The 26,350-nt window shown below is 47.5% G+C and overlaps 1 protein-coding gene across 2 annotated transcripts; it reads left to right on the forward strand.

Moving 5' to 3' along the window:
* The first annotated feature begins 153 nt into the window (after positions 1-153).
* NAA60 (N-alpha-acetyltransferase 60, NatF catalytic subunit) lies at positions 154-24,703 on the forward strand. Of its 2 annotated transcripts, none has more exons than XM_037029862.1 (7): positions 154-286; positions 16,214-16,329; positions 17,842-17,971; positions 19,785-19,881; positions 20,693-20,927; positions 22,258-22,538; positions 23,297-24,703. In XM_037029862.1, the coding sequence occupies exons 2-6, from the start codon at positions 16,220-16,222 to the stop codon at positions 22,412-22,414; spliced, it is 729 nt and encodes a 242-aa protein (XP_036885757.1). In that variant the 5' UTR covers positions 154-286; positions 16,214-16,219; the 3' UTR covers positions 22,415-22,538; positions 23,297-24,703. The 2 variants fall into 2 exon arrangements, with proteins under 2 accessions (XP_036885757.1, XP_036885758.1); XM_037029863.1 differs by lacking the exon at positions 154-286 and adding an exon at positions 624-782.
* The last annotated feature ends 1,647 nt before the right edge of the window (positions 24,704-26,350 follow it).

Below are 26,350 nucleotides of genomic sequence, written 5' to 3' on the forward strand. Positions count from 1 at the left end.
GCGTCCCAGCTTCGCCGCCATGGATTTCACATCAGGCCTGCCCGCTCCTAAGATGGCGCCGTCGGCCTCGGAGAGGGAGCGACCTACGTGAGCCCCAGTGGCCAATGGGCTGCCGACTTAGCACGAGAGGCGGAAGTGCCTCGGACCGCCGTCTCCGTAGCTGCTGCGGCCCCTGCCGGTTACATAACTCGGTACGGGCTCCGTGCGGCCCCACTTCCGGCTCCTTGGGACCCCAGGATGCGTTGAGCCCCACGGCGCCGTGCGTTGCGGCCGGCTCCCAACTGAGGTAAGGCCGTCGGGCTCTGGCTGGTGGTGGAGGCACGGACCCGGCTCTGGGCGACGGATCGTGACTAGAAAGGAGGAGCAGCTCGGGTTGGGGCGGGCGGTGGCGTAGGGGGCCTTGGTGGGGCGCGGGACTACTGGGCTGGTGGAGGAGGCCGAGGGGCGGCTCACGCCACTCAGTGCCCAGATCTCGCTGCGGGGTTTCGGGGCCACCACTGACCTCGCGCGGGGCAGGGTCGAGGAGGGGGCTGGGGGCTGAGAAGGGGCAGCACCCCAAACCCGAGGGGTGCCGAGGGGTGCCGAGGGGCGCGGTTCCCAGCGTTAGGTGGGAGCCGGCCCTTTCACCTAGGGCGCCTCGGTGCCGGGCCCCGGGACGAGTTGTTGGGGATATCTGGAACCAAAGTGCAGCCTGCCCCTCGTTACCTGCTGGGTCTCGCTCGAGGTTGAAGTGTCCTGCCTTTTCACAGTTGAACGACTCGCTGCCTTCTCGACTGACTTTGGTACTTGTTGCACGGTTTGTAGTTGTTTTGCCTGTTTGTTTGCTCTCCTGTGAACTCTTGAAAGCGTGGGGGCTCTGCTTTGGTCGTCTCCGCGTCGTCTTCAGCTGTACCTTTTCGTAGTAAGAGAAATCAATTCCTTACTTTTCTGGCAGTTTGTATGCACACCCTACTCTGACCTCCTTTGCCGAACTGGGCACTTTCTAAGGAACAGAAGGAATCTATAGCATCTGTGGTTTGTCCCACTGGGAAAATTTTGAAGGACGCTGTGGGCCTTCTTTAGACCACTAATAGCAAATGTCTGTGTGCCTGCCCAGTGGGCGACAGAGCCCAGGACCTGAGATGAGGCAAGGAGTAATTCTGCAGTAAATGTGGACATTGGCTGTTTCATTGATCTGTTTTCATTCTGCCAAGTCCTTGACCCGTATGATTTTGTTACTCATTTGTCCTGAAGAAGAAGATAGCCCCATACAGTAATTTCTTGTGGTACCTGAAGTGGTTGTTAATCCTAGTGTCAGAACTGGAGAGAACATGGTGGGTTGCAGATATTTTACCGGAGAACTAAAGACAGAAAACCTCTAGGTAGTTTGACTGAACTGGGACAGACTCAGGGTCATCTACAGAAATGTTGAAATCCTCTTAGCACTTTGTGAAGTTGAGATGAGTGATAGAAGTTCTGTGGCCAATAGTACCAGGCAGGAAGGGGAGTCTTGAGCATCACTGCACTGAAAGGGGCAGAAAACAAAAACTAATTCATTTATCCATATTCATTCTCTCTCTCTCTTCCCTCTCCCTTCTCTTTTGCCCGCCCCCCCAAGTCCCTGTGTCATTTTAAGCTTAGAGAAGATGAAATTAAAGACTAGAAGAAACTCAGGGGTCGCTGAAATATACATGCATTTGCCTTGTATAATGCTCACTTTTTGCCCAAAATTTTTAGGGAAAAATAAGGATGCACATTATACATGGGTAGTAAAATTAAGTACCTATACAAATGTTTTAAATTCTTTTACTTATGTTAATGTATTAAGAGCATAACTATAGAAAGCAATAACAATATACATATGCAGAATAATACCCTGGAATATTATAATCAGGTTTGTTTCTAAATATGAATAAATAAATAATTGAATTAAAATGAAAGCTTTTTATTTTCCTGAAAGTTTGGGCCAAAAACTTGAGTGTGCATTATTGGTGGAAGCACATTATTCATGGCAAAATACGGTAAGTCCCAGTCATCTTTCCAAATGGACAAATAAGCCAGGGCAGTGCACAGAGGTCTTCAGCTCCTTGATTCCAGAATTTTGTAACCATAAGAATTAATGTCTACGTCGGCCCTTTGAGAATGCAGTGTTCATGAGTCCTTCTTCATTGGACCGTGGTTTGCTAAAGTTCCATCTTACTGAGCTGTTTGGTGTTCTATGAAAACAGTTAAAGCCTGTAAGAAACAAAGCCAGGGCATGGAGTGGTATTAACAGATCAGAATAAAAAATATAGACACATTTTTAAAAGGTCTGTGAGTTTCCTATCTTGGCCTCTCCCAGTTGTAACTTGCAGTGACTTGGTCACTATTTATTTTAACCATACCTATTACAGATTTGGGATGTGACTTATTGAGGTTGCTGAGTAACACATGCTCTGCCCTGGATGGAAGAAAATTCCTGGATGATAGGAGATTGGAAGGAGATTAAAGATACACCTGAACTGAGAAGGGTATTGCTGTCCTGGGTACTCTGCCCGGTCTCCAAGCCTCAGTGTACCTGTTGGCAACAGTTTGATGACTCAAAGCCTAAGGTGCATTTAGAACAGGTGGGCATGCCATCCTCATATTGCAACAGCTGCAGGGAACACACTGTAGGGAAGACTCTCAGAGCTCTCAGTTCAGACCAGTGCATGTCTTCTGTCTGCTGAAACAGCCCAGAGGCCTCTGTTGGTGACACCTCTTCTACCTGAATAGCTGTCTGCTTATGAGGCAGTGTCTTCCCTTATGGTGGCTCCTCTATCTCTACATCTTGTCTCCGTTTTCTTCCTTCAGCATATCTCTGGAAAGAATCCACAAAGCCCTCATGGTTTTTCCATCTCAGTTCCTTGTTTGTAGAAAACAAGCTTGATGTATAGACTGTGTTGAAGCTGGTCCTGCTTGTATCCATGTGTAGTGCTTTGAAGTAAAATACTGACCTGCAGAAATGGTGCTGGGACTACTTGGTCTTTTTCTGGCTAAGTTCAGGTGCTGAATTTGATTTAGCAAATATTTGTAAGTATCCACAGTGACTCTAGGATCAGGCCTCTTTCCCTAAATATCACTCTTTTTAGCATGACCTCTGATAGGAATGGGCTGGCAGGCCAGCTCAGAGTTATTTGAGGCCCGGTCAGCTAACCTTGCTCATTAAAGAGAACTATGTGTTTGAAAACCTAGCACGCATATAGTAGGGTTCATATTCTGTTACGAACCTTAAGGCATTTGCTCAGTGCTTGTGAAGTCATAGGAAGGGGGTCTGAACAGGGAGCTAGGGCTCTCTAAAGAAGTGGTTTGGAGTTCATGCCATCAGTTGAACAAGTGCTTGATGGAGCCTGAATACCTGGCTGTGGAGGCTGGCAGGCATATGGCGGTCACCCTAAGGTGGCCACAGCTCTGAGCTGAGATGGTCAGGTGGATGGGGATTAACAGCAAGTGAGAGCCAGTCCCTAGTCCCAAACTATTAGCATCTCAGACTCCTTATCCCTTCACCTGAAACCTACTTCCTGCTCAGGCAGGACCCACATGGCAGGGAGGGGCCAAACACTCCAAATAATGATGGCAAGAATTATTTTGAGTGTGAAAACCTAAGAGATTTTTAAATGTGTCTTTAAATTGTAGGTGGAATGATTATCCATTTTGTCCCAAAATAAATTCTTAGTGCTAACTTTTAACCTCATACCCATGGAATGGCTTGGCATTTCTGTATTGATGCCAGAAATCAACACTCTAAACACAGATTCACATTTGTAAAGAAGGAAAGCGCAGGTTGTTGTGGCTAGAGACACAGAACAAATATTTGAGAAAGACTTGGTTGGTTACCTTTGCTTCCACAGGAAGGCCAAAGAAAAGTATTTTGTCATCTTTAACAGACCATATTATGAAAAGAAATTTCTTTCAGTTCTTTTGTTGGATAGTTATTTTTTAAAATCAAATTGTGTTCTTTTTTTTGTTACCTGCATTACTGAAATAGGGTCTGTTTGGGCAGCAAAATATTGAAATTTGGAGCCATCTTGAAAATAGCAGAAGAAAGCAATTTCACTTTACAAAATAGGCTGTGGGTAATTGTCCCTTAGGTACTAAAAAGAATTCTTATCTGGAATATGTAATGCAACAATATTTCCGTCATTTCTGTTGTTCGTGGAAGTGATGTTAGGTACCTTTTTCAAATTTGTTTCTTTTGGAGGATGACTCCTTCTGATTCCAGTTGTAAACTATTCAGAAGGTCTCCCTAGTGGATACTTGCTGCTCCTTATACTTATTTCCAAGGTATTGGTACTTCCCTTTTACTTTGGCCTTCCATTTTAACCTTTTCATTAAAATATACATAGGGAAAAGTATACTGCTCGATGAATGGTCATGGCATGAGCTACCTGTATGCCCCAAAAGACTACCTGAGGCTCCTTACCAGACAAGCTCTCTTTATTTAAAATACTAATTTTCTTGTAGAAAACACCAGAAACCATTAACAGTGCTTTTATGGGGAATGGGGTAAACAGGGGATTCTTAGTTTTTTTTCTCTATATTGCATATAAAATCTTTTTTTAAAAAAACTTCTTAAAAGATTATATTTATTTATTTTTCTATGTCAGAGAAGAAAGGAGGGAGAAAGAAAGGGAAAGAAACATTGATTGGTTGCCTCTCGCAGGCCCCTAGAGGGGGACCTGGCCTGAAACCCAAGGCATGCGTCCTGCCAGGGAATCAAACAGCAACCTTTTGATTCTCAGGCTGGCGCTCAATCCACTGAGCCATACCAGCCAGGGCACATGTGAATTCTTATTCTATGAACATATGTTCATAGTAAAAGAAAAAGGTTTAAAAGAACATTCCCTTCCCTCAAGAAGGGGTCGGGGGCAGTGTTATTTTTAAACCTTTTTTTAAGTGGTTGTCTTAAATACACATATTTTAGGTAGCCACTAAAATTGCTGTTTTTTTCCCATTATTTTACTTACAATCTTTTCATTGGGGTATTTATTTATATATTTGTTTATTTATTTTTGGCTGGGGGAGGGAGAGAAAAATTGGATGTACGAGAGATACATTGATCTGTTGCCTCTCATGCACTCCTGACTGGGGACCTGGCTTGCAACCCAGGCATGTACCCTGACTGGGAATTGAACCAGTGACCTTTTGGTTGGCAGGCTGGCACTCAATCCACTGAACTATACCAGCCAGGGCTGGTATTTAGCAATCACTAAAAACTGCTTTTTAATGATTACACAGGAACCCTTTAAAATATTTTTACAAGTCTGTTCAGTGCCCTTATCCACAACCACCCCTCTTTGCTCCATTGCAACTTTGAATCTGTTTATTTCTGGCATCAGTGCACAAAATGCCATGTTATTCCAATAGTATAGGGTTTAAAAACTGGCACTAAGAGAGTCTATTTTGGAGCAACATGGGTAATTATTCTACTTACAATTTGAAAAGACACTATAAAATATCAAAGTTATTAATTAAAAACAGCACATGAGATTATTTTAATATAAAAGTGTGCTCATAATTTTTACATACCACCTGAAAGTCTTTTTTTCCTGGTAATAAAAACAGCCCAGCCCTGGCTGGTGTCGTGCAGTGAATTGAGCGCAGGCCTGTGAACCAGAGGATTGCAGTTGATTCCCAGTCGGGGCACATGCCTGGGTTGCAGGCTAGTTCCCAGCAGGGGACCCACAGGAGGTAACCATACATTGATATTCTCTCCCTCTCTCCTTCCCTTCTCCTCTAAAGATAAATAAATAAAGTCTTAAAAAAAATAGCCCAAGCTTGTAAAAAAAAAAAGTCTGAAATTAAATGGTGTCGGTTTGCTTGTAACTGTTGAGGTTCTCTGTTGAAGAACCAGTCCTCTTCAGGTTTTGAGCCCTGGGTAGGGTCCAGTGTTGGGTATTTAATACTCTTTGATTCCCACCTGGCAAAAATGTAGTCGTACAGGTGGTTTTGTTGCAAAGGCACTTCTTAACCAGACTATCCTTACAGCTCATCCAGCCCACACCCCACTTGTCTCTGCTTTGAGCTTTAGCTGCATCTTTACACGTGACCATGTGAGCTGGCAGTGCAGGCTCATCTGTGCCCTCATTTTCTATTCCAGGAAGATGACTATTCTGAGCTTTCAGACAATGGAACCATGAGATCTCTCTGTCTGTTTCATGGTCTTGGTTTCATGTCTCTGGCCCCCAGTTCATACCCTCCCAGGTCCTGCTCTTATCTCTGTTCTTCCTCTTGGTCCTAATCTCTTTCTCTGAACCTGGGCTGTCCTTCTCCAGTTCTGACACTGACCTAATGGTGCCACAAAAGGCAAATAGTCCTTGGTGGCACACCACAATCCAGTCCTCCTTCCTGTAGAAACTCATTAGCTGCTCTGGTACAGGTCCTGAGAACAGTGAAAGGATTTTCTGAGACTGCCATGACCAAGGTTAGCCCACATGCCTTCTGAAGGAGCGTCGGGATTTACAAATGGTACATATGCACAGTGGTGGCCTGAGAACTTGCCTTTCTCATCAGGTCATTTTACTGTGGACATGAAATAAAAAGGCAAAAATGATAAAATAGACTTGCAAACAAAATAAGATCTCATCTTGAACACCTGGAAAGCTAAAGAGCACATCTCTGAGACACATGATGCTGTGAACTGTCGTGGAGGCCTGTAGCATGCTGAAATGATGCTGGGGTCTTGCATCTTCCCTTCCTGGGAAGTCAAAGAGGCCGTGCCGTGGGTGGAGCCACATCTGTGGGAGACTTTGATGGAAGTCTCTGATGAAGTGAAATAGAAGTCTTCCTTTCAAGTTGACATTTTGAATGAAGAGGTGTCAGTAAGCATAAAATGTTGCTGGTGTCATTTGTAGAGACAGAAAGTGGAATGGTGGCTGGAGGCTACAGCAGGAGGAGCAGGGAGTTAGTGTTTAATAGGGACAGAGTTTCAGTTTGAGAGGATGAAAAGTTTCAGGCAATGACGGTCGTTGGTAACCATCATTGGTGGCGGTTGCACAACAATTTGAATGTATTTAATGCCACTGACCTGTATTCTTAAAAATGGTTAAGATGATAAAATTTGTGTATATTTTACCACACTTCTTTTTAAAAAGATAAAGAACGTTGCCACATTTAGGTGTTTTTCATTTTCTTATTAGGGCCCCTTAGATCTTAGGTGCAGTTTGGGGAAGATGCAAGGGCACCGATCCCCTGCTTTTTCCTTGTGGCTCCAGGGAGCAGGGCATCCCTTCCACACAGTTGTATTAACCCCTCCCCGCACAGCCCAGTTGACAGCACTTTTCATGTTCATCGATGTGCTGTTTTGCTATGGCATTTTTTGAGCAAAAGAAAGTAGTTTCTGTGAGTATTTTGTAATAGTGTAGGAAAGCACAAACCTCGGTCCCCTGTATACCCTCACCCCTGTATAATCCATGATTTCTGGCTGTGCTTATTGCTGCCACCACAGTACCCAGAGCAGGGCTTGGATCATCAATACAATTTTGGTAAATAAAAACCTGAATTGATTCTCAGTATGAAATTTAGGGGATGATAGAATCTTTGGCCCAGAGGAAAGGATGGCCTGGACCTGGGACCACCTGTTGTCATCTTTAAAGCTGAGGTATAATTAACACTCAGCCAAGTGTTCCAGATTTTAAGTGAGCAGGTCCATATGTTTGATGACCAGCAAAGGAGACACAGAACATCGACACACCCCAGCAAGTTGCCTTATGCCCCTTTCAGTGTTGCCCTCTTAACCACTTTCTGATTTCTGTCACCAGCAGTTCCCTTAGCCAGTTTGAGAATTTCATGCAAGTGGAATCCTCCAGTATCATTCAATTTGTGTTTGAAGAGATGTGTCTTTTTAAAAATACAGCTTTTGATTTATGTATATATTTTAAAGATTTATTTATTTATTTTTAGAGAAAGTGGAAAAGAGGGAGAAAAACATTGATTTGTGAGAGAATCATTGATTGGTTGCCTCTCACATGCCCCCAGCCAGGGACCTGACCTGCAACACAGACATGTGCCCTGACTGAGAATTGAACTGGTGACCTTTCTGTTTGCAGGACACCGCCCTACCCACTGAGCCACACCAGTCAGGGTGAGATGTGTCTTAAATTAAATGTCACGAATATATGGGTTCCCCTGAGAGAGTGATAGTTGGGTTTTAAGAAGGAGGCTGTTTGGTACTAGAGTGCTGAGTGTTCATTTCTTGTCACCCTATAAAATAATCACGTTCCATCTACACTGAAGTTTTGGAAGCAGCCCAGGCTTCCCAGGAAATGGCCTACCGCCCCCATTGGCAGCTGCTCCTTTGAACAGACCAGCCAGGAAGAGCATTCACTGTTTCCCTCACTCTCTCCTTTTATCCCTCCACCCATTTTACTGGTGAGCAGGGCAGTGTCCTGTGCCCATCACTGGTTATTTTTTCTTTTCTCCTTTCTCTATCCTAAATGCAAGAGCTTGTAGTTTATTGTTGGATTTTCCAAGTCAATAAATATGGCATCTGCAGAATTTCACATTCCTTAATGCCCGGTGGTCTTTAATCCTTGTGCCAGGGAAGAGTACTAATCTTTCTTTGTGTTTCATTTGAGAAAACGCCTGGAGTGTGGGGAACGACCAGGGTAGTGCTTCGTCAAAGAGTGAAAGGAGTCAGGGGATTGAGAAAGGGGTCAACTGAAGTATGAGCTGTAGAGAGTCGGAGGGGCAATTCCCCAGGGAGAGCTGCTGGATTTCAGAGACGGGAAGCTGTTGGGTTGTCATCCCCAGTGTGATGGAGCAGAAAGTGCAGGGCAGGGATAACGCAAGAAAGTGGCAGCCGATGTGGTTTATAAGTGGTTATGTTGAAGGGGAGGAAGGTGGCAGGAAGCTTGTCCAAAGGAGGGTACACATGTACTCTCTTTGGAGGGGAATTTGTGCAAAGGGAAAGATGGAAAATGCTGAAGAACAGGGGCTTGAGCCAGGGAGAGAGGAGACAAGGAGCTGGGCAAGGGATTGGGGTGGCTCTTTGGAGGTGGCCATCTCATTTGTCTTCCCAGAGACAGATAAGAAAGCTGAAGCATGGGCCCTGGCTGGTGTAGCTCAGTGGATTGAGCGCAGGCCTGCGAACCAGAGTATCGCGGTTCAATTCTCAGTCAGGGCACATGCCTGGGTTCCAGGCCAGTTCCCAGCAGGGGACGCATGAGAGGCAACCATACATTCATATTTCTCTCCCTCTCTCCTTCCCTTGCCCTCTAAAGATAAATAAAGTCTTTAAAAAAAAGAAAGCTGAAGCATGGATGGGACAGAGGTGTCTCAGTGGACATCAGAGGTGGGATTTGACCCTGGGTCATGGTGACTCCAGCATCTGGAGCATATGTGGAGGTTGGCATAGTCTTTGCGAAGAGGAAGGTTGCTTTGGAACCAGTGGAAGTAGAAGAAGAGAAGGAAGGGAAGGTTCTAGGGTGATGGAGGGTGCAGTGTGGTCATGGCTGGCCTGAATACTCATAAGTTTGCTGAGGTCAAGGGTAGAGCCCAGAGCACTTTTTAAAAAAATTTTATGTATTGAAATTAGAGAGAGAAAGGGGGTTGAGAAACTAATTTAAACAAAATGTTTATACTCACCCAAGGACTTTTTTCCCCATTGCTTTTGGAGAGAGAGAAAGGGAGAGAGAGAAACATTGATGTAAGAGAGAAGCATCAATTGGTTGCCTCCTGTAAGTGCCCACACTGGGGATCCTATGCATCCGGACCTGGGGGCTGCACACACCCATGCCTGGACCAGGAATTGAACCTGAAATCTTCTGGTTATGGGACAATGCTCCAACCAAGTCACACGAGCCAGATGTGAAAGGTTTTTTTTTTAAAGTTCAGTGCAGCTTGTCTGGGACCCAGAAGCATTGTCCTTGAGCAAGGGAGGGGCTCTGTGGACCAAGGGCACCAGGACACAGTCTACAAAGGGGAAGCAAATCTGCAGCAAATAGGGCTGTTCCGGCTTTATTACTTGGCATGGGAGTAGAGGGACCTGTGGGTGTCATGACAATGCCAGGAACCCCCTCCAGAACACAGAACACTTCCATTTCAAGGCCCCTAGATTCTGAATCCCCAGGACATGGCAGGGAGATGGAAAATGCTCCTGAAGACATTAAGGATGTCTTGGCAGCCAGTCCTCCACTTTCATCTGTTCCTCTGGTTGAGCACACAGAGGCACTTGGGAAGTATTGTGAGGGAGGGAATGTCCAGATATCCAGATGTCGTTTTAGAGCCACCACGGAGTCCTCAGGGGGGAAAAGCGGCCTTGGGTAAAGGAACCAGAAAGGTCATTTCAGCACAGAAGAAAGACAAGGCTTGCAGATAGCCTCAGGAAGATGAGGTTTGGAGAAGGAGAAAGGATGAAATGAGGGTTGAGTCCGCAGGCCCTTCATTTGGGTCTTGGGGAATCCAGTTTCTGCTCCTCCTTGAATTACTTTCACTCCTCCTCCTCCTAAAGGCTAAGAACATGATGCAGACCCAGGAATCCCTGGGAAGAATTTTCACTAAAAGCCTGACCTTTGCAGCTTCGTATTTTTACTTGAAACCTCAGTGGCCCTGGCCAGGTGCCTCAATTGTTTAGAGCATCATCTCAAAACACCCTGGTTGCAGGCTGGATCCCAAGTCAGGGCACATACAAGAATCAACCAGTGAATGCAAAAATAAGTGGAACAACAAATTGATGTGTGCCCCCCCCTATAATCAATAAATAAAATTTTTTACAAATGCAAGTGAACTGGGTTCTTCTGTACAGTATGTCCCCACCGTTGTAATGTAGACATGGCAGTGTCTTTGTAAGGAAATGCATACGAAGAGGGGCTTGTGCATCTGTGGCTTCGGGGCCCATCCCATCAGCTCCCCAGGGCTCAGAACGGAGCAGAGGACCTAACACCAGGCCTCTGCTCTGGTTTTGGCCACTGTCTGTCGCCTGTTCTCTAGCAAGTCTTAGAATTTTTGTCCTTTGAGGTCTAACAATAGTCCGTGGTGATAAGAGATTAGTACTTGATGGAAGGTTCTGGATGGACAAGTGGGGTCCCCACAACTGTTACATGTGGGTTCCCTGACTTATCCCCCCAGTGGTAAACCAGCCATTTGCCACACCAGCCTCCCACCTGCATTGCCACCATCTCTAAACTCATCCTCTCTGACTCCATTTCTTCTTTTACTGGCACTAGGGTGCCAGATTCTCCTTCTCCTGTGCCTTTCTGTCACCTGGCCTGGGACAGACTAGGCACTGTAACATCCTGCTTTCTCCCTAGTTAAATGTGACGTTTCTGTTTTTAAATCAAGGCATCTGAAGAACTGACCTTTGCAAACATGGAAGGACTTTTAATAGGGATGTGAGAATCCACAAATAGCTGCGTGACCTGGAGCCCACTGTTTTTCTTGAAATTGAACAGGGAACAACCTGCCCCTTTTGGTCAAGAGCCTTGTCCCAAGGATACTAGGAGAAAAAAATATAAATCCCAGTGCATAAGAAATGCTGATTTATTATGGGTCTCTCCCTTTTCTATCAAACCTCAAAGTACAGTGGTTTTTTAGTCTTTTACCATTAACTTTGTTGAAGTTTATATACATACAAGAAAATCTGCTCAGGGAGTTTTAACATGTGCATATATGTTCCTTTGTGTAACCACCACCATCAAGATACAGAACAGTTCTATCTCCTCAGGAAGTGCCCCACCCCCAGCCTCTGTAGTCAGTCCTTTGCTGAGGCAACCATAGAGGTCAAAGCCTTGCATCTTAGCACTTGACTGGGCAGTGCCTCCAGCTCCTCAGGTGCCCCAGGTCTGTCTCTGGTCTGCCAGCTGGTTTTGCCAGTTGCCTGCACTCATCCGGCCAGAGCTGGTGGAGTGACTGGTGAGAGCAAGCTGACAGCAGCCTGTCCTGCAGCTCCTTTTTGTAGGAGGAGCTCAGAGCATGTTTGCCCTTGGTTAAGAAAACAGTGGGGCACAGCCGATGAGACATCTGGAGCTCTGCCAAGGGTGATGAGGGTGCACAGTCAAGTCACCCTGTTTCTGGGGCTGGCTTGAGCCTGTCCAGACTCAGACGAACCACCAAAGCTGGTTTGCCAGGGAAGAGGACAATGTGGAATTTCCTAGTATACGTCATGCATTGGGGCTGAAAGTTGATTTTGTATTTATCTAGTGGTTTGTGGTTTGCATTAATTTTCTAGACAGGGGATATCTGGAATGATCTTTCCTTCCTCGAAATCATCTAAGCAGCTACCCCCTGAAAACTTGTGGACAACACACATGTGCTTAGTTGAGACTTGATAACTTTTTGGGGGTCATTTCTTACACATTCCAAGCCAATGACAGATTTTTTTTCTTTGAATATGAAATACTAAAGTTGGCCCAAATCTAGAGTAAGCCACCACATTGGCCTTGGTGGGCTGGTGGCTCTGCCTTGTCTCTGTGAGTCTGTGCCCCCTTGATCTTCAGCCTCATCTTCCCCAGAGCATCCCCAGCCCCACCCTAGCAGACCTGGCACAGTGGTGGGCGCACTGGAGGCAGGTCCTGGGCCAACCCCACTAAAGGAGTCCCACCACAGGGCATCAGCATGAGTCCCTGCAGTTTGACTTGGAGGCTGGAAAGCTTGTGATTCTTTCTGGAATTTACTATGACTTACTTCAAAAGGAATCTTTTTTTATCCATTTGCTCACAAAAGAATCATTCAGTCTCAAGATTAGGGCTGTTTTTTTAACAGCTTTTTTTGAAGATATAATGTCCTCATGTCATATAGTTGACCCATTCCAAGTGCACCTTTCAGTGTTTTTGGTGTGTTCACAGAGCTCTGCATCCCTCACATTTTATTTCAGAACATTTTCACCACTCCAAAAGAAACTCCACACCCTCTGCCATCACCCTCTAGTTCTCCCAACTGTAGACAACCACTAATCTATTGTCTGTCCCTATGGATTTGACTATTCTGGACATTTCATATAAATGGAATCATAAGATATGTGGCCCTTCTCTCACTCAACGTGTTTTCAGTGTTCATCCACGTTGTAGCTGGTATGTATCAGTGCTGAATATCCACTGTATGGATAGACCACATTTTGAGTCCAGTCATCCATTGATGGATATTTAGATTGCTTCCGCTTGAGGGCTGTTTTTCGGTGAGCCCATAGTGGACTCCCACCTGTATTTCCTTGCTCAGTTTAGAGCGTGGGTTGTATTATCACTAGGGTGTTGAGCAGAATTTTTATAGATCATCCTGTTTGGCCACTTGGGTTAAGGAGGTGGTTAGGTAATTGGGCTTGTCTGCCAGGATTTTCCCTAGAGCTGATTACAACAGAGAGAGGGAAACCCTTGTCCCAGGAGCCCTCTCTAGAAAGACTGCATTGATGGACAGGCCTTGCCTTGGCCAGGGATGATGTAGGATTGTTGACTTTGTTGCAGAGGCTCAAATTTTTGACAGGGCTTTCTGTCTTTCTCAGTTTTCTTGGCCCTGAGGGAAAAGGAAGGGTGTTACCCTGAGGTGGCCCTGTGGTTGATACCTAGCAACTTGGGCAGCTTCAAGCACAGCTCCTAAAACAACATCCTGTGTCCGTGGACTGCACAGCAAGTGTCTACACTGTCACTCTTTAAAACCTTAGTAGAGTTTGAGGGTTGGTTAAGATGGGTCCCAAACAGTAATCTCTGCCCCCATAACATTCTGAAATGGGTACCTGACTCATCTGGGATCCAGAGTGCTCAGCAATTAGCCGACCAATGATTTGCTGAGAACTCACTGTTCCCAGGGAGGAAGTGCAAAGGCTGTGATGCTGCTTCCCAAAACTCTCAATGAAGACACCAAAGGCACTGAAATCTGTCCCCCTGAAAACCTGCTGTCCATATCTGAAACTCAACCTAGGTGGAGAAGTTTGGTTGATTAGTGGTTAATTTTAGTTAAGGATATTTTTAAACATTCACTTGGCATCCCCATTGTCCAATTCAACAGTTACTAATATTTTGCCACTTTTGCTCCAATTGAATTAAAATCCAGAACATCATTTTGTTATTTCACCCCTGCATGTTCAGTGTGCATCTCTTAAAGAATATGGACATCTACATAACCACAATGCTATTCTCATATCTAACAAGAAAAAACACCTTCAGTTTTTGTGTGTGGTGGGGAATCTGTTCCTTTTCTGGGGGAAGGGAGGCTCACCTGTGTAGTAGGGGTTGTGTAGAAACCTCCAGGGAAGCTGTTTCCAGCTGGGGGCTGTGATGTGCTGGCCTCCATCCTGCTTTTGGCAGGTGGACCTCTTGAACCCATACAGTTGTGTTCTGTGGAGCAAAACAGCCCTTTACCCAGGATGACTGGGGAGACCCTCCTAGCCAATGACCACTAGGATATATTTTGGACAGAGATGATTCATAAAAACTCAGGACTTGCCTATTTTGGTCGAGCAGTCCATCTCCCAAGAGGTAGCTAGTCACTTAGGCAGCATGAAGTCCCTGAGGTCACACTCACTGGAACATAGACAGTCCCGGGTGCCATCAGGGCTGGGCGGCTGGAGCAGTGGCCATGGAAGGGGGTGCTGGTCACTGGAATGGCCCTGCTGTGTAGTGTAGACCAGATAGTCAAGCTGTTTACAAGACACCAGGCCAAACGGTGTCTTATTTTCTGAATGTGCATCCTAGTGGGAAGAAAACAAGCAACATGGGAAGTTCAGATCTACCAAGTCTGGGGGTATTTTCATATTTGGTTGGTGTTTTGGTTTGGTTTTGTGTTTAGAACTAAGGACTCATAAACACAGTCGTGCCAATTGATTGTGTTTGTGTCACATCTAAGACTGTTAATGACAATTTTATCTGCTATCTAGCTCGTAATTTTATTATCACAAAATGTTGTTTTGGCATTTCTTTTTCCAGTAGGGGTTTTACACATTTGGTTGTAGGTCTCCTTTTGTCTTTCGGTCTGCCTCTGTTTTTTTAAATGACATTGAAGAGACCAGGCCATTCATTCTATAGAGTACCACCTTCAAGTGTGGCAGGTGTCACAGTGCTGTGTGACACCTGTGTGCTTGTGTGCTGGGTGTTATCTGTTGTTGTGAAGTCAGGTCTGTCTGGAGCACGATTGGCTTCAGGCTCAACATTTTAGGCAGGAACCTGAGGGCTTTGTGGATTTCACACACGTGGCACTGGTCAGAGAAGCTGGGCTCCACCACTGGGGAGACTGTGAGCACAGAATCTCGAGGTTGAAAGGCTTTTCCTCTGGGATTGATGAGGCCCGTGGGTGCCTTCCCGCCTTGTACCTGCTCCCGAACACCCTCCACTAGGTGGTTTAAAAGCTTTTGATGAATCTTGCTTGTCTTGGTTATTTTCATCAGCAGTTACAAAGTTACGACATTTCAGTTCTATCATTATTCCTCCTAAAAAGATGTAAATTCACGATCCTTTGCCTTTTATTACCAGCTTTCCACATAAAGAAAAAAGACTCCTGTGTTCCTCTTGTCAGAGTCCAATACTTGGCCTTCCTTCCTGCCTCCTTACCTTACTTTACCTGGACCCAGGGCAGCTGCTCCATCAGCAGCCTGGGCCGAACGTAATTTCCTGATTTGAAACAGTTGTCAGCAACTCATGACCCCCTCCCCATTTGAACATCTGGTGTCTTGCAAAGTCTCTCTCTCTCTCTTTTCTCATGAGTCTTTATCTGCTGGATAAAGGAGGAAAAATTACCCACCCAGCAAGTGCCACTTCTAAAAATCCAGCAGGTCATCAGACCCTGCCCAGACAGCTCTTAAAGGGTCTATGGCCACTGGCCGAAGTCGGGAGCAGTTGGGCTGACAGGGCTATGTGCTTTGTGCAATGGAGAAATGGCGATGTGAGGGAGACAGGAGACTAGCCAGGGAGGAGGGTGCTCAGACGGCAGCTCAGAGGGGCAGAGAGGAGAGAAAAAGCTGACCAAAGGCAGGCTGCTCTCTGGGGTTCAGAAGTGTCTTGCGTGAACAGTGCAAGGGACCCTAGGTCTCCATCCTGCCAGCCCTTCCCAAGCCTCGGTTTCCTTGTCTGCAGTGTGTGGGTGACTGTGACACCTGGTACAGGGAATTATTGTGAGAGACAGTAATTGCTTCATGCAATTACTGAGGGCACCGCCATCCATGGGGGAAGGCATTAGTCCTCCCGTCTTTCCTGCCTCATAGGTTAGGTGGAAGAGGAAGTAAGTGTGCCATGATGGGGTCAGTGGGGCTCAATGGGGGTTGGCTGCCTTCCTGACACTGCTTCTCTCCCTGAAGGTGTGAATGACAGAGGTGGTGCCATCCAGCGCCCTCAGTGAGGTCAGCCTGCGCCTCCTCTGCCACGATGACATAGACACTGTGAAGCATCTTTGTGGCGACTGGTTCCCCATTGAGTAAGTTGAGTGGCCCACTCTGCCCCCAGCTGCAGATTGAAGGGGTGGGGGAGCAGATGGGGGTAGTACCCACAGATCCACTGAAGCTGGTGGCCTTGTGCAAAGGTGAGGATGACCTGGAGGTGCCATGGTGGCTCAGAGTCACCTTGCCTGTCAAAGAACCCCAGGCCCTGCTCCCTGATGCCCATCAGACCCTTTCCACCTCACTGTATCCCTTATGTGAAGAGTTCCCCAAAAGGACTTTGCTGAGAAACTTTAATTACAAAGATGTTTGATACAGTCTGTTTATAAATCTGAACATTGAGAAGCAAATTAAGTTACTTACCAGTAAGGAATTGGTGACATATATTAGGGCATGTACATGCAGAAATGCCATATTACAGAGCCAGGAAAAAAATACCTGTCATCAAAATACATTTGACAAGAATTTTTTTACATGATAGTAAATGAAAAAGACTAGAAAATAGTTTGTACCACAATTCCACTTTCATTTGAAAACATGCACAAGATAAAAGCCTGAGAAGATATGGACCATCTAGCAAAGTGTTTTTGTGTATTTTGGGATGGGTAGATTATTAGTAGTTACAAGTTTATTTCATTTTGCTTGATTGTATTTCCTACATTTTTTTGTAATGTGCACATAGAGCTTTTGTTGAGAAAAATAGGTGTAAAACTTGTAAAAATTAAAAATAAACAAGATCCTGCTAAATATGGTATGTCTATGAGTCTTAACCTCAGATTTCACCCACTGTGACCATGGGAGGAGCTTGGATAAGGCTCTGGCCCCATATGGCCTTCTGGTGGCTGCTCAGTGGCCTCTGCAGAGCAGACCGGAGCAGAGCGCCTCTCTGCTGTATCTCCCGCCATACAGCGGGGTCTGACACTCTTCCAGCTCTTGGTCTCAAGAAAGGCATCTGGGCTGACCCTTCTCTTAGGAGCTCAGATTCACACCCTCTGGTTTCTTTCTCTGTGTATGTGAGCAGTCATATGGGCATTAAGTAACAAGTCCTAACCACAGTTAAGTCCCAAGTTAAGGAACAAACCCATAGACCCTTAAAGCCCTTAGAGCCCTTTCCCCAGCACTGAGTCTCCTTATCTGGGGCTAAGTCATCTGCCTTTCATCACTGTGTCTTAGAACATTTCGCAGGACATGTTCTCCTCCCTGCTCCCCTCGGGCTACCAGAGGTCTTGAGTCTGGATTCTTCAGCTGCCCCTCCAGGCACAGCTCACAGAGAGACAATGTCTTGGAAGGTTCCTGCCCCTACCCTTATCTTTACATCGTATAAAATTATTTTCCCATCAGAAATTCCCTATCTTGTCTGGATGGATTGCTGCTTTAAGAAGATGAGCCACTGAGAATGATACACTTTGGTGGAGACTGAGTGGCAGGCTCCTTGTCAACCCTGGAGCAGTGGACAGAGTAGCCTCGAGTCCCTTGTGGGTCCACTGTCTGAAGCACAGTGTTAATCGGACTTGGCTTTTGGCAGTTTCACCTGAGTTTGTTCTCCTCAGGTACCCAGACTCATGGTATCGTGACATCACCTCCAACAAGAAGTTCTTTTCACTTGCCGCAACCTACAGGGGCACCATTGTAGGAATGATAGTAGCTGAGATAAAAAGTAGGACCAAGATACACAAGGAGGTAAGTGTGTGCAGTGATGATGGGCCAGGGCCTTGGGACAGAATCGTGCTTTGCTGCCTGCTCTGTGGACCCTTCTCTTAGGAGCTCAGACTCACACCCTCTGGTTTCTTTCTCTGTGTATGTGAGCAGTCATATGGGCATTAAGTAACAAGTCCTAACCACAGCTTCTTACTAAGGACCGTCATTTTGAAGTTAGGGGGATAAATGGTCCACTGAGAATCTGCAGTTGCGAGGGACTGATTGGTGTTGGTGGTAGCGTCACAGAAACTGCTAATACTGCTGTGGTGTGCTGAAGGAAATGTTAAGTTTCAGCTAGAGGTTAGTGAAAATAAAGATACAGCTTTTTTAATTCAACTTCCTAGACCCCTCCAAGGTCTATCTAACAACCCCAGAGAGTCTGTGGACCCCAGGTTAGCAACTCCTGCTCTGAATGTAAAATGTGAGGTCAGGGTCACAGACACATTGTTCCATGTGGTTGACTTGGGTCTAGATTCTGCCTAGTGCTTTTGGTCATCTTAACGACTGAGGAGCATCCCACGCGGGTATTTCTTCCAAGGAGGAGGGGAAAAAAATCCACCAGCTGGCAACTGCTTCTTTTTGTTTAGCTTAAGGCTGTTTCTTTAAAAATGAAAGAAGGATCTTTTTTAAAGACCAGACTCACTCAATTTTTTTCCCCCTAATGTGCTCGTTACTAGATTTTGGCAAAGTTGGTTTCTTTTGAGTATAGTATATCTTTCTTTTAAGATACGGCACTCTGGCACTTTCTTGGGCCCTGCTGAGAGGCTGGATGGATTCAACACTGGGAAGAGGAAGCAGGGCCTATTACATATCAGCTGGGGAATGAAGTGCCTGCCTTTCTTCCCTGACCCTTTCATGGGCTTCAAGTAACCAGAACAATAAGGATATTCCCTTCCCTGAGACTGAGTTTGCTTGTATCTAGCTTAACTGTGGTGTGGAGTGCTAGAGCTGGGGCCAGGGCTAGGAGAGTAAGGAGTAAGGACAGGGACAGGCCAGCTCACTCCCAGCACACAGGAGCCACTCACTTAACCAGGGAGACCAAGTCACCAAGCGTCCTTTCCATGGGGGAGAATTCACTGAGCCGCCTTCTTTTTGTGAGGTAAAAGAACATCAGAACCCCTTGGTGGTCGAATTCACAACTCTCAATCAAGAATTCTATCTCCGAAACTAAGAGACACGTGGGGTAGCTGGCTGTGGCATGCTGCTCTGCCTGGTGCGGGCAGTGGAGGGGCCACCCAAACTCCCCTCCGTCTTTACTTCAAGACCACCTGGGACAGTACAGGATCCTTTAAACTTTTCTTTTTTTTTTTTAATAGTTTTTATTGTATTTTTTCCATTACCATTTATCCCCGTTATTGATTAAACTTTTCAACTTTGTGTTCGTCTGGCTGTTTGGTCTCTTGGTGTGTCAGCTGACACGTGTGAGCACCACGTAGAGCCCACGCAGCACAGCCACTTCCTTTGTGCCGCCCGCCATAGCTTCCCTTGTCTGGCCCAGTGTCCTTCCTTGTATGGTCTACCACCCACTCCAGAGAGAAACAACTTTTTGTGAGTGTTCTTTTTTGAGTTTCTTTTTTAGAAACTATTTGTAATAGTTTCTAGCAAAAAGGCCCATACCCTCTGGTTTCCATGGAGTAGGGGTGATTCTCCATATGCTCCGCTCTGTCCCTTCCCGCCCTGGTATCCCCCCAGGTGCTGTGGGTGGGAGAGTCAGCACGAGATGTGTTCTATGGTGGGACCGGGTACTTCAACTGACTTCATGCAGACCTGACTTTATTTCTGACTTTTTCTTTAGGATGGAGATATACTAGCTTCCAACTTCCCTGTTGACACACAAGTTGCGTACATTCTAAGTCTGGGAGTAGTGAAGGAATTCAGAAAGCACGGCATAGGTAAGGTGCGGCCAAGCTCATGGTTTTTGGCACATACACCCCACACACTCACTTCTAGTCACTTCCCAAATCCGGGTGATTCTTGCTTTTCAGTATCCCTCTGTCTCTCTACCCCTCCTCCATTTTTGCATCAGACCTTCATCCTTTCCTCTCAACAGGTCTCCTGCACCCCACCTCCCAAATTGACCTTCATTTCAGCCCATGATCTTTCCACACATTACCAGGTCTTCATGCCATGGCCTCATTCCCAAGACTGATGAGATCAAATTACGAACAAATTCCAAAGGTCATCATTACAGAATGGGCACCGCTTGACCACACCTGCTGCCTTACGCACAGCTTTTGTCTGGTCATTAGGCATTTTTCATTAAGAGTACAGGAAACATAATTAAACAGTCCTAGCTGCTACATAACAGATGCCTGTCACATCTGGGGTGCTGTGCCATTCGTATTATCTCTAAATTCCCCACACAGCCAGCGAATAGCAGTCTTTATTGTAACCCTGGCCTGCTTGTTCTCCATTTTCCTGGCCTTAGGTTTAGACTTCTTGTCTGAAAAGTTAGTGAGCCTCCACTGTGGGTCCAGCCCTTTGGGAGGGAACTGTGCAGCCTGGGTCCGTGGTCTTGGACATCCAGTAGTTTGCAGCTCACGGGCTCTGTCTGGCTGTGGGATTTAGGGACTTTGATAGTAGCTGGTTATGGGAAGTCGGTCTTTGATACAGTGGCAGAGAGATCTGAAGGTGACTTCCTTATCTGCCTCATGCTTCCTCCTCCCCTCTCTGCCATCCTGACTATTGCCCCTTTACCTGCAGGTTCTCTTTTACTTGAGAGTTTAAAGGATCACATATCCACCACCGCCCAGGACCACTGCAAAGCCATCTACCTGCATGTCCTCACCACCAACAACACAGCAATAAACTTCTATGAAAACAGAGACTTTAAGCAGCACCACTATCTCCCCTATTACTACTCCATCCGTGGGGTCCTCAAAGATGGCTTCACCTACGTCCTCTACATCAATGGTGGCCACCCTCCCTGGACCATCCTATATCCTTTCTTCTCAGGGGCGAGGGACTGGCTTCTTAGCAGGGCCTGTGAACCAGCTGGAGCTGTGGTCACTTTCAGATGACATTCACAAGGCCAAGCTCACAGGATGCATTTTTCCCCAGTGAGATGGTACTGTGGGTAGGTCTGGTCTATGTGTATTTGGAAGTGGTGGTCTGGTTGCAGATATTGGGAAACCAGACGGGGCTTGGCGCTCGGTGTTCCTGGACTTCAGCTCAGCATGAGGGGTGGATTTCACCCTCCTGGTCCAAGATCCACTCATCCCTCTGTCCATTCATTCACCCAGTAAGTATTGATTGAAAGCCCCCTGTTGCTGGTATGCAGAGGCTACAGCAATGAACAAAATAGACAAAAGCCCCTGCCCTTGTGGGGCCTGTGTGCCAGCATGGAAAAATGAGATGAAAGAGTTATTTGCTCTTTTGAACACTTGAATATGGGGTGTGGGGTACAAGACTTAGAGGTATGTCCCTTCCCTGCTCCCTCCTCTTTAACTCTCTCTAGGCAGGAGAAGAGTTAAAGAGGTAGGTAGGTAGGAGGGAAGCTGGAAGATTTCTTAATAGCCATAGGGTGTGGCCCAGAAAATACTGTGTTTGCATGTGTGTGTAATTAAATGAGTCTAGGATTTATCCATTTCATAGGGAAATAAATGGGAAAGAGAAAGGTGGTACAAGAACCCACAGGCCTCCACGCTCATGTGAAGATAGGAAGATGAGTCTCTGTGCTAAGGTTTAGCATTGCTGACCCCTCTGTGTCACAGGGACAAGGCCCTGCCCCTCTGAGGATTAAGAGTAGGGGGAGGACCAGGAACATTTCCTCTTTTTTTTTAAGCTTTTATTATTTATTTTTAGAGAGGGGAAAGGGAGAGAGAAGAAGAGGGAGAGACACATCAATGTGTGGTTGCCTCTCATGTGCCCCCTACTGGGGACCTGGCCCAAAACCCAGGCATAAGCCCTGGCTGGGAATCAAACCAGCGACCCTTTGGTTCACAGGTCAATATTCAATCCACTGAACCACACCAGCCAGGGCGAACATTTTCTCTCCTGCCATATCCCTCCCTGCAGCATCCAGTCCGTATCCTTCAGCCTTAGTCTGGGTATCTATATACTTGAGGCCTTGCCTGGAAGGTCCTCTTGTACCCATGTGCTGCCCTTTATTATTTTGCAGTGGAGGCCCCTCCATCTAAGGAGGTTTTCCAGCACTCTGCAAAGGCGGAGCAGACTCGGCCTCTCTTCAGAAGGGCAGACATGCTGACAGTGCCACTCTAGGGGTGTGTGGGCAAGGCGAGTTGGCGTCTTCCTTAACGGAGCCCCACGGACTACATCCAGCACCTGGGCTCTGCTCTAGCAAACCTGAGCCCCTGCTCCATCCCACACAGGATTTACCGCCAGGCCCACAGCCTGCTCTGCAGCTTCCTGCCATGGTCAAGCATTTCCACCAAGGGCGGCATTGAGTATAGCCGGACCATGTGATGCCAGCCGGGCAGCCTCCCACAGGTCCCACCCCTCGGCGCCCTGTGGAGCCCAGCTGCAGGCCCGGTGCTACATGGGCTCAGGAGCAGAGCGTTGTGGGGCGGGTGTGCCCAGTCTCCAACAGGTATGCCAGAACAGGTGGTGGAGAAGAGGGGAGCAGAACTGAGTGGGATGATGGTCCTGAGTAATGGACGGCCTGGTGCTTTTGACAGTAAAGACAGAAGGCTCTGGATGGGCACTTGCTGCACCAAGGGCCAAGGTAGTTCCTGACCCACTCACGGAAACTTGGAGGAAAGCAAGAGTCCTTGAGCCCTTGGCCAGAACTTTATTTTTTCATTTCCTGAATGACTGTTTAAAAAATAATGCATTCACATGGTTCAAAAAAGGAAAAGGTACCAAAAGATCAAGCCCCATCTCTCCACCTGTTCATAGCCACTTGTTACCCTCCCAAGGGGTGTCTGGAGCTGCTCTGTCTCAGGTATGCTTCTGTAGATGTCAGCTTTAACACCAGTGACATCATCAGCTTACAGCGAAGCTCCCTGAGGTGGGCACCTTGTAAATGAGAGCCCTGTTCAGACATGACCACTTCTAACTACTATGAATGCTGCAGGGAGCCTGTCTCTTAGACCTCAGAGAACATAGGAGCTGGAGAGAGCCTCCTTGTGCATGGACGTGCCCTAGAGCAGATTGGTGATTCCCTGTGTGCTCCATGGCCACCTGGGCTGGCATGCCCAGTGCCTTGATTTGTGCTGGGGCTGAAGAGCCCAGGGGTCACTAGAAAGGATCCAGGACCTTTCTGTGGGTTTCTAGGCCAGACATAGGGTGGGACATAGCATTTGTGCAGAGGCATTTACCCCTGCTCCTCTCTTCTCTTTCCTGCAGGCTCTCCAGCCCTCCTTCCTGCTCTGGAAACCTCTGCCCATGCCCTGGTGTGGCTCCCATGTGAGTGCACCAGCCCGCACATGGGATGGCCATAGTGTTCACTGTGGTCAGTTTCTTCTGCTGCCTTGGAAGTAAAGGGGCAGGAGGGGGCTTCCTTCCCTGCACCTCTTCACCGGACTCTTTCCCTGTACTTCCTGATTCTTCCGAATCCTTCCTCCAAAGCCAGAATGAACTTCTGGGATGGAGGAACCCAAGTGTTGTAGATAGACTTGACCCTAAAGACACAGGAGCCTCAGAACAATGAAGGGGTGAAATAAACCCTTGTCCAGAACCAGCTCACAAAAGCCTCGGGGGCAGGGAGCAGCCCCTACCTCCCCAGGGCTGGCAAATGGTGGACAGAGGGAGGGAAGCTTTTCACCCAACCACAGAGCTCTGAGGCTTAGTCCCCTGACATGGTCATCAGGTGATGGGAAAGTTTTCCACTCCTCTGCTGCCAGTTCTGCGCTCCCAGAGAGTGAGGAATTACCCATCACGTGCTGAATGTGCTGTGCAGCTGAACTGCTGCAGGGAGCCAGGCTGAGGACAGGTGCTGGTGAGTGTCCATGGGGTCCTCCCCTCCAGCCCTTCAGTCCCATGAGATTTGGTTCCAAGGCCTAGCCAGATGCAGACAAGAAGAAGCTGAGTGTGGTGTTGGTCAATTAGGACCTGGCCTTTGGGACTGGAGGCAGTCACGTGCCTTGTGGTCCCTCAGCCTCTGGGAGCAGAGACAGGAGAGGCTGTGTCAGTGCCAGGAAGCATGTATGTGGATATGACTTGCTGCTGGCATTCCCCTCCACTTCATTCCCCAAAGCTGCCTGCTCCCTGCCCTGCCCTCCAGAGGAGAGGGGGTTGGTGGAGCCGTGCCCAGCGTTGCTGCAGTATCATGGAGCCCTCACCACAGTCCACCAGCCAGAGTGGGAGGAGAAGGAATAACCAGGCAAGGGGGCCTCGGACTGGCACCCTTCCTTCCCCCGGAATTCCCAGCCCAGGGGCTCTTCTGGCTCTATGGTGGAGGAAAGGCATGTCTTGAGATGAATGTGAGCCTGGGCAGGAAAATCACCTCCTTCCTTGGCCACTTCACACTATTGCTGACCGGTCCTTACTCTGCCCTGACTTTAGCTTCCAGCTGAGGCCCAGCTCGGTGTCCTCTCTAATCTGAATCAACGGTTATCATGTGGTTTTTATTTCTGCCTCTTGGAGAAAGGGAAGAGTCTTCCTGAAGGTTCTACCTTGGACATTCATAATTGAGCCAAGGCTTTGTCCTCTTCCTTCCTCCTTGCCCCCTGTCACAGCAGTGTCCAGCCCAGTGTTGAACAGATTGTAGTGTTTTGTCTCATTACAAACAAATAAATAGATTTTAATTGGTCACATCCTGTCTTGCATTTTGGGCCATTCCTGTGGGGATTTGCCCCCTTGCTGGGGCAGTGGCTTTGGGCTGCTCAGGAACTGCTTGTCACTATCAAGTCCCAAGGATGGCTTCTAGCTAAAAGGGCCATTGTAATAATTTACTGGCTCTAATAAATACTAAACTTAAAAAAAAATAAAAGGGCCATTGTTTTGTGTAATTGTCCTGCTGAATAGAGCAGTCCTGGGGAAGGAGGTTCTAGAGGTGAAAAGCACAACGGTTCTTTTTCTGAACTCAGCAGGTCCTCAGCAGCTGCCATTTGTTCGGGAGTCTCCTTGGCCAGCTTTAGGCCTTGAGCTGGTCCTCTGGGGGGTGCTCTCCTGGCTTAGAGAAGGCTCAGTAGGTGGCTCAGTGTAGTGGTCAGGTAGGGGCCCTGGGCCAGGACATCCTACCATGGTAGCCTGGGGGACCCCTGGGCTAGGGTAGCCCATCATGGGAGCCTAAGGCTGAGCTAAGCCTGGGAGCACATGCTCCCACCAACCTCCTGGTAAAGCTTCTGGCCACCCTGAGGGCAAGGGGGTGGGGGTTCTCACCCCAATAGATGAAAAAAACTGGTTCAAGGGCTGGAAGTTACCCAGGAGCCACATAGCTCCTGAATGGCCCCTCCAAAGCCCAGGTGTGTGCTGCTCCCTGAGGGCAGAGCACCACCCACCGCCTGCTCCAGAACAGGGCCTGAGGCTCCTGCAGAGCTGCATATGGCGGAACCCATGGGGTTGTGTGGGGGCTGGAGGTATTGAATGGAGGAAGGTCAGTGAGCTGGCCTGGACTCTGAGTACCTAGCAGTGTCCTGGTGCTGAGATATACCATTGCTTATTGAAATAAGAGTCTGCTTTCACCGTGTTAATGGGTTAGCATCAGGGTTAAGGGGTGACTCCTTTGGGCCCTTGCTTAGTTGTATGGCCAGGTATCAACTTGGGGTGGGTAGTGGAGGGGGTTCTGGTGAGCTTTGCCCTCCCAGCCCATTGGGCTTCAAGGACAGACTCCCAAGGGCTGAGACTGACTCGTGGTGGCCCCGTTCCAAACCTACTGGCTGTTCAGGGAATGGAGTGAGTGGAGTGAGAGCGCCCCGGGTTGATCAGTGTGTGTTTCCACAAATGTCTGCTTGTTTGAGGCTTTGGGTACTCCTTTACAGCAGCTCCCTGTTCCTAGCATGCCATGGTCATGGACATGGCTTTTCTGCTTCTTAGCCTTTTTGGGGGTGCTTTTCAAGAAAGCTTTGGGAAGTTTAGGGAAGAACCATTTAGAGGCCAACTCAATCAGTTTTCTCTGGAGCTGACATGTTGTTGTAGCAAATGTCCTTCCTTGGGGAAAGACCTGGCCTGTGGCTCACATGCCCTCCATGCTTCAGGGAGGGTGGCTCAACAGGCTGAAGGGTCTTGCTCCTCAGGTGGCTTGAGCTCAGCAGTGACCTCCCCTAGGTGGGCTGGTTTCCTACCATGTAAGGGCTTCTTATGTGAACACTGACTTCACACACACACAAACACACACGAAGCTACCAGGCCTCCTTTATGCCAGAAGTGATGCCATGTCACTTTCCCACATTCCCACACCCCCACTGAGCCAGTCCCAAGTGAAGGGTGGGGGGTTCTACATAGGGCCAAACTACCATG

This window comes from Sturnira hondurensis, unplaced genomic scaffold (assembly GCF_014824575.4).
Source record: "Sturnira hondurensis isolate 20B ecotype Veracruz unplaced genomic scaffold, ASM1482457v3 Scaffold0020579, whole genome shotgun sequence".
NCBI classification, from domain to species: domain Eukaryota; kingdom Metazoa; phylum Chordata; class Mammalia; order Chiroptera; family Phyllostomidae; genus Sturnira; species Sturnira hondurensis.

Coding starts and splice junctions, on each gene's coding strand:
- NAA60 (XM_037029862.1), top strand. CDS start 16,220: ATGACAGAGGTGGTGCCATCCAGCGCCCTCAGTGAGGTCAGCCTGCGC. Junction 17,972..19,784: donor GGACCAAGATACACAAGGAG/GTAAGTGTGTGC, acceptor CTTTTTCTTTAG/GATGGAGATATACTAGCTTC. Junction 20,928..22,257: donor CACCCTCCCTGGACCATCCT/ATATCCTTTCTT, acceptor ACGGAGCCCCAC/GGACTACATCCAGCACCTGG.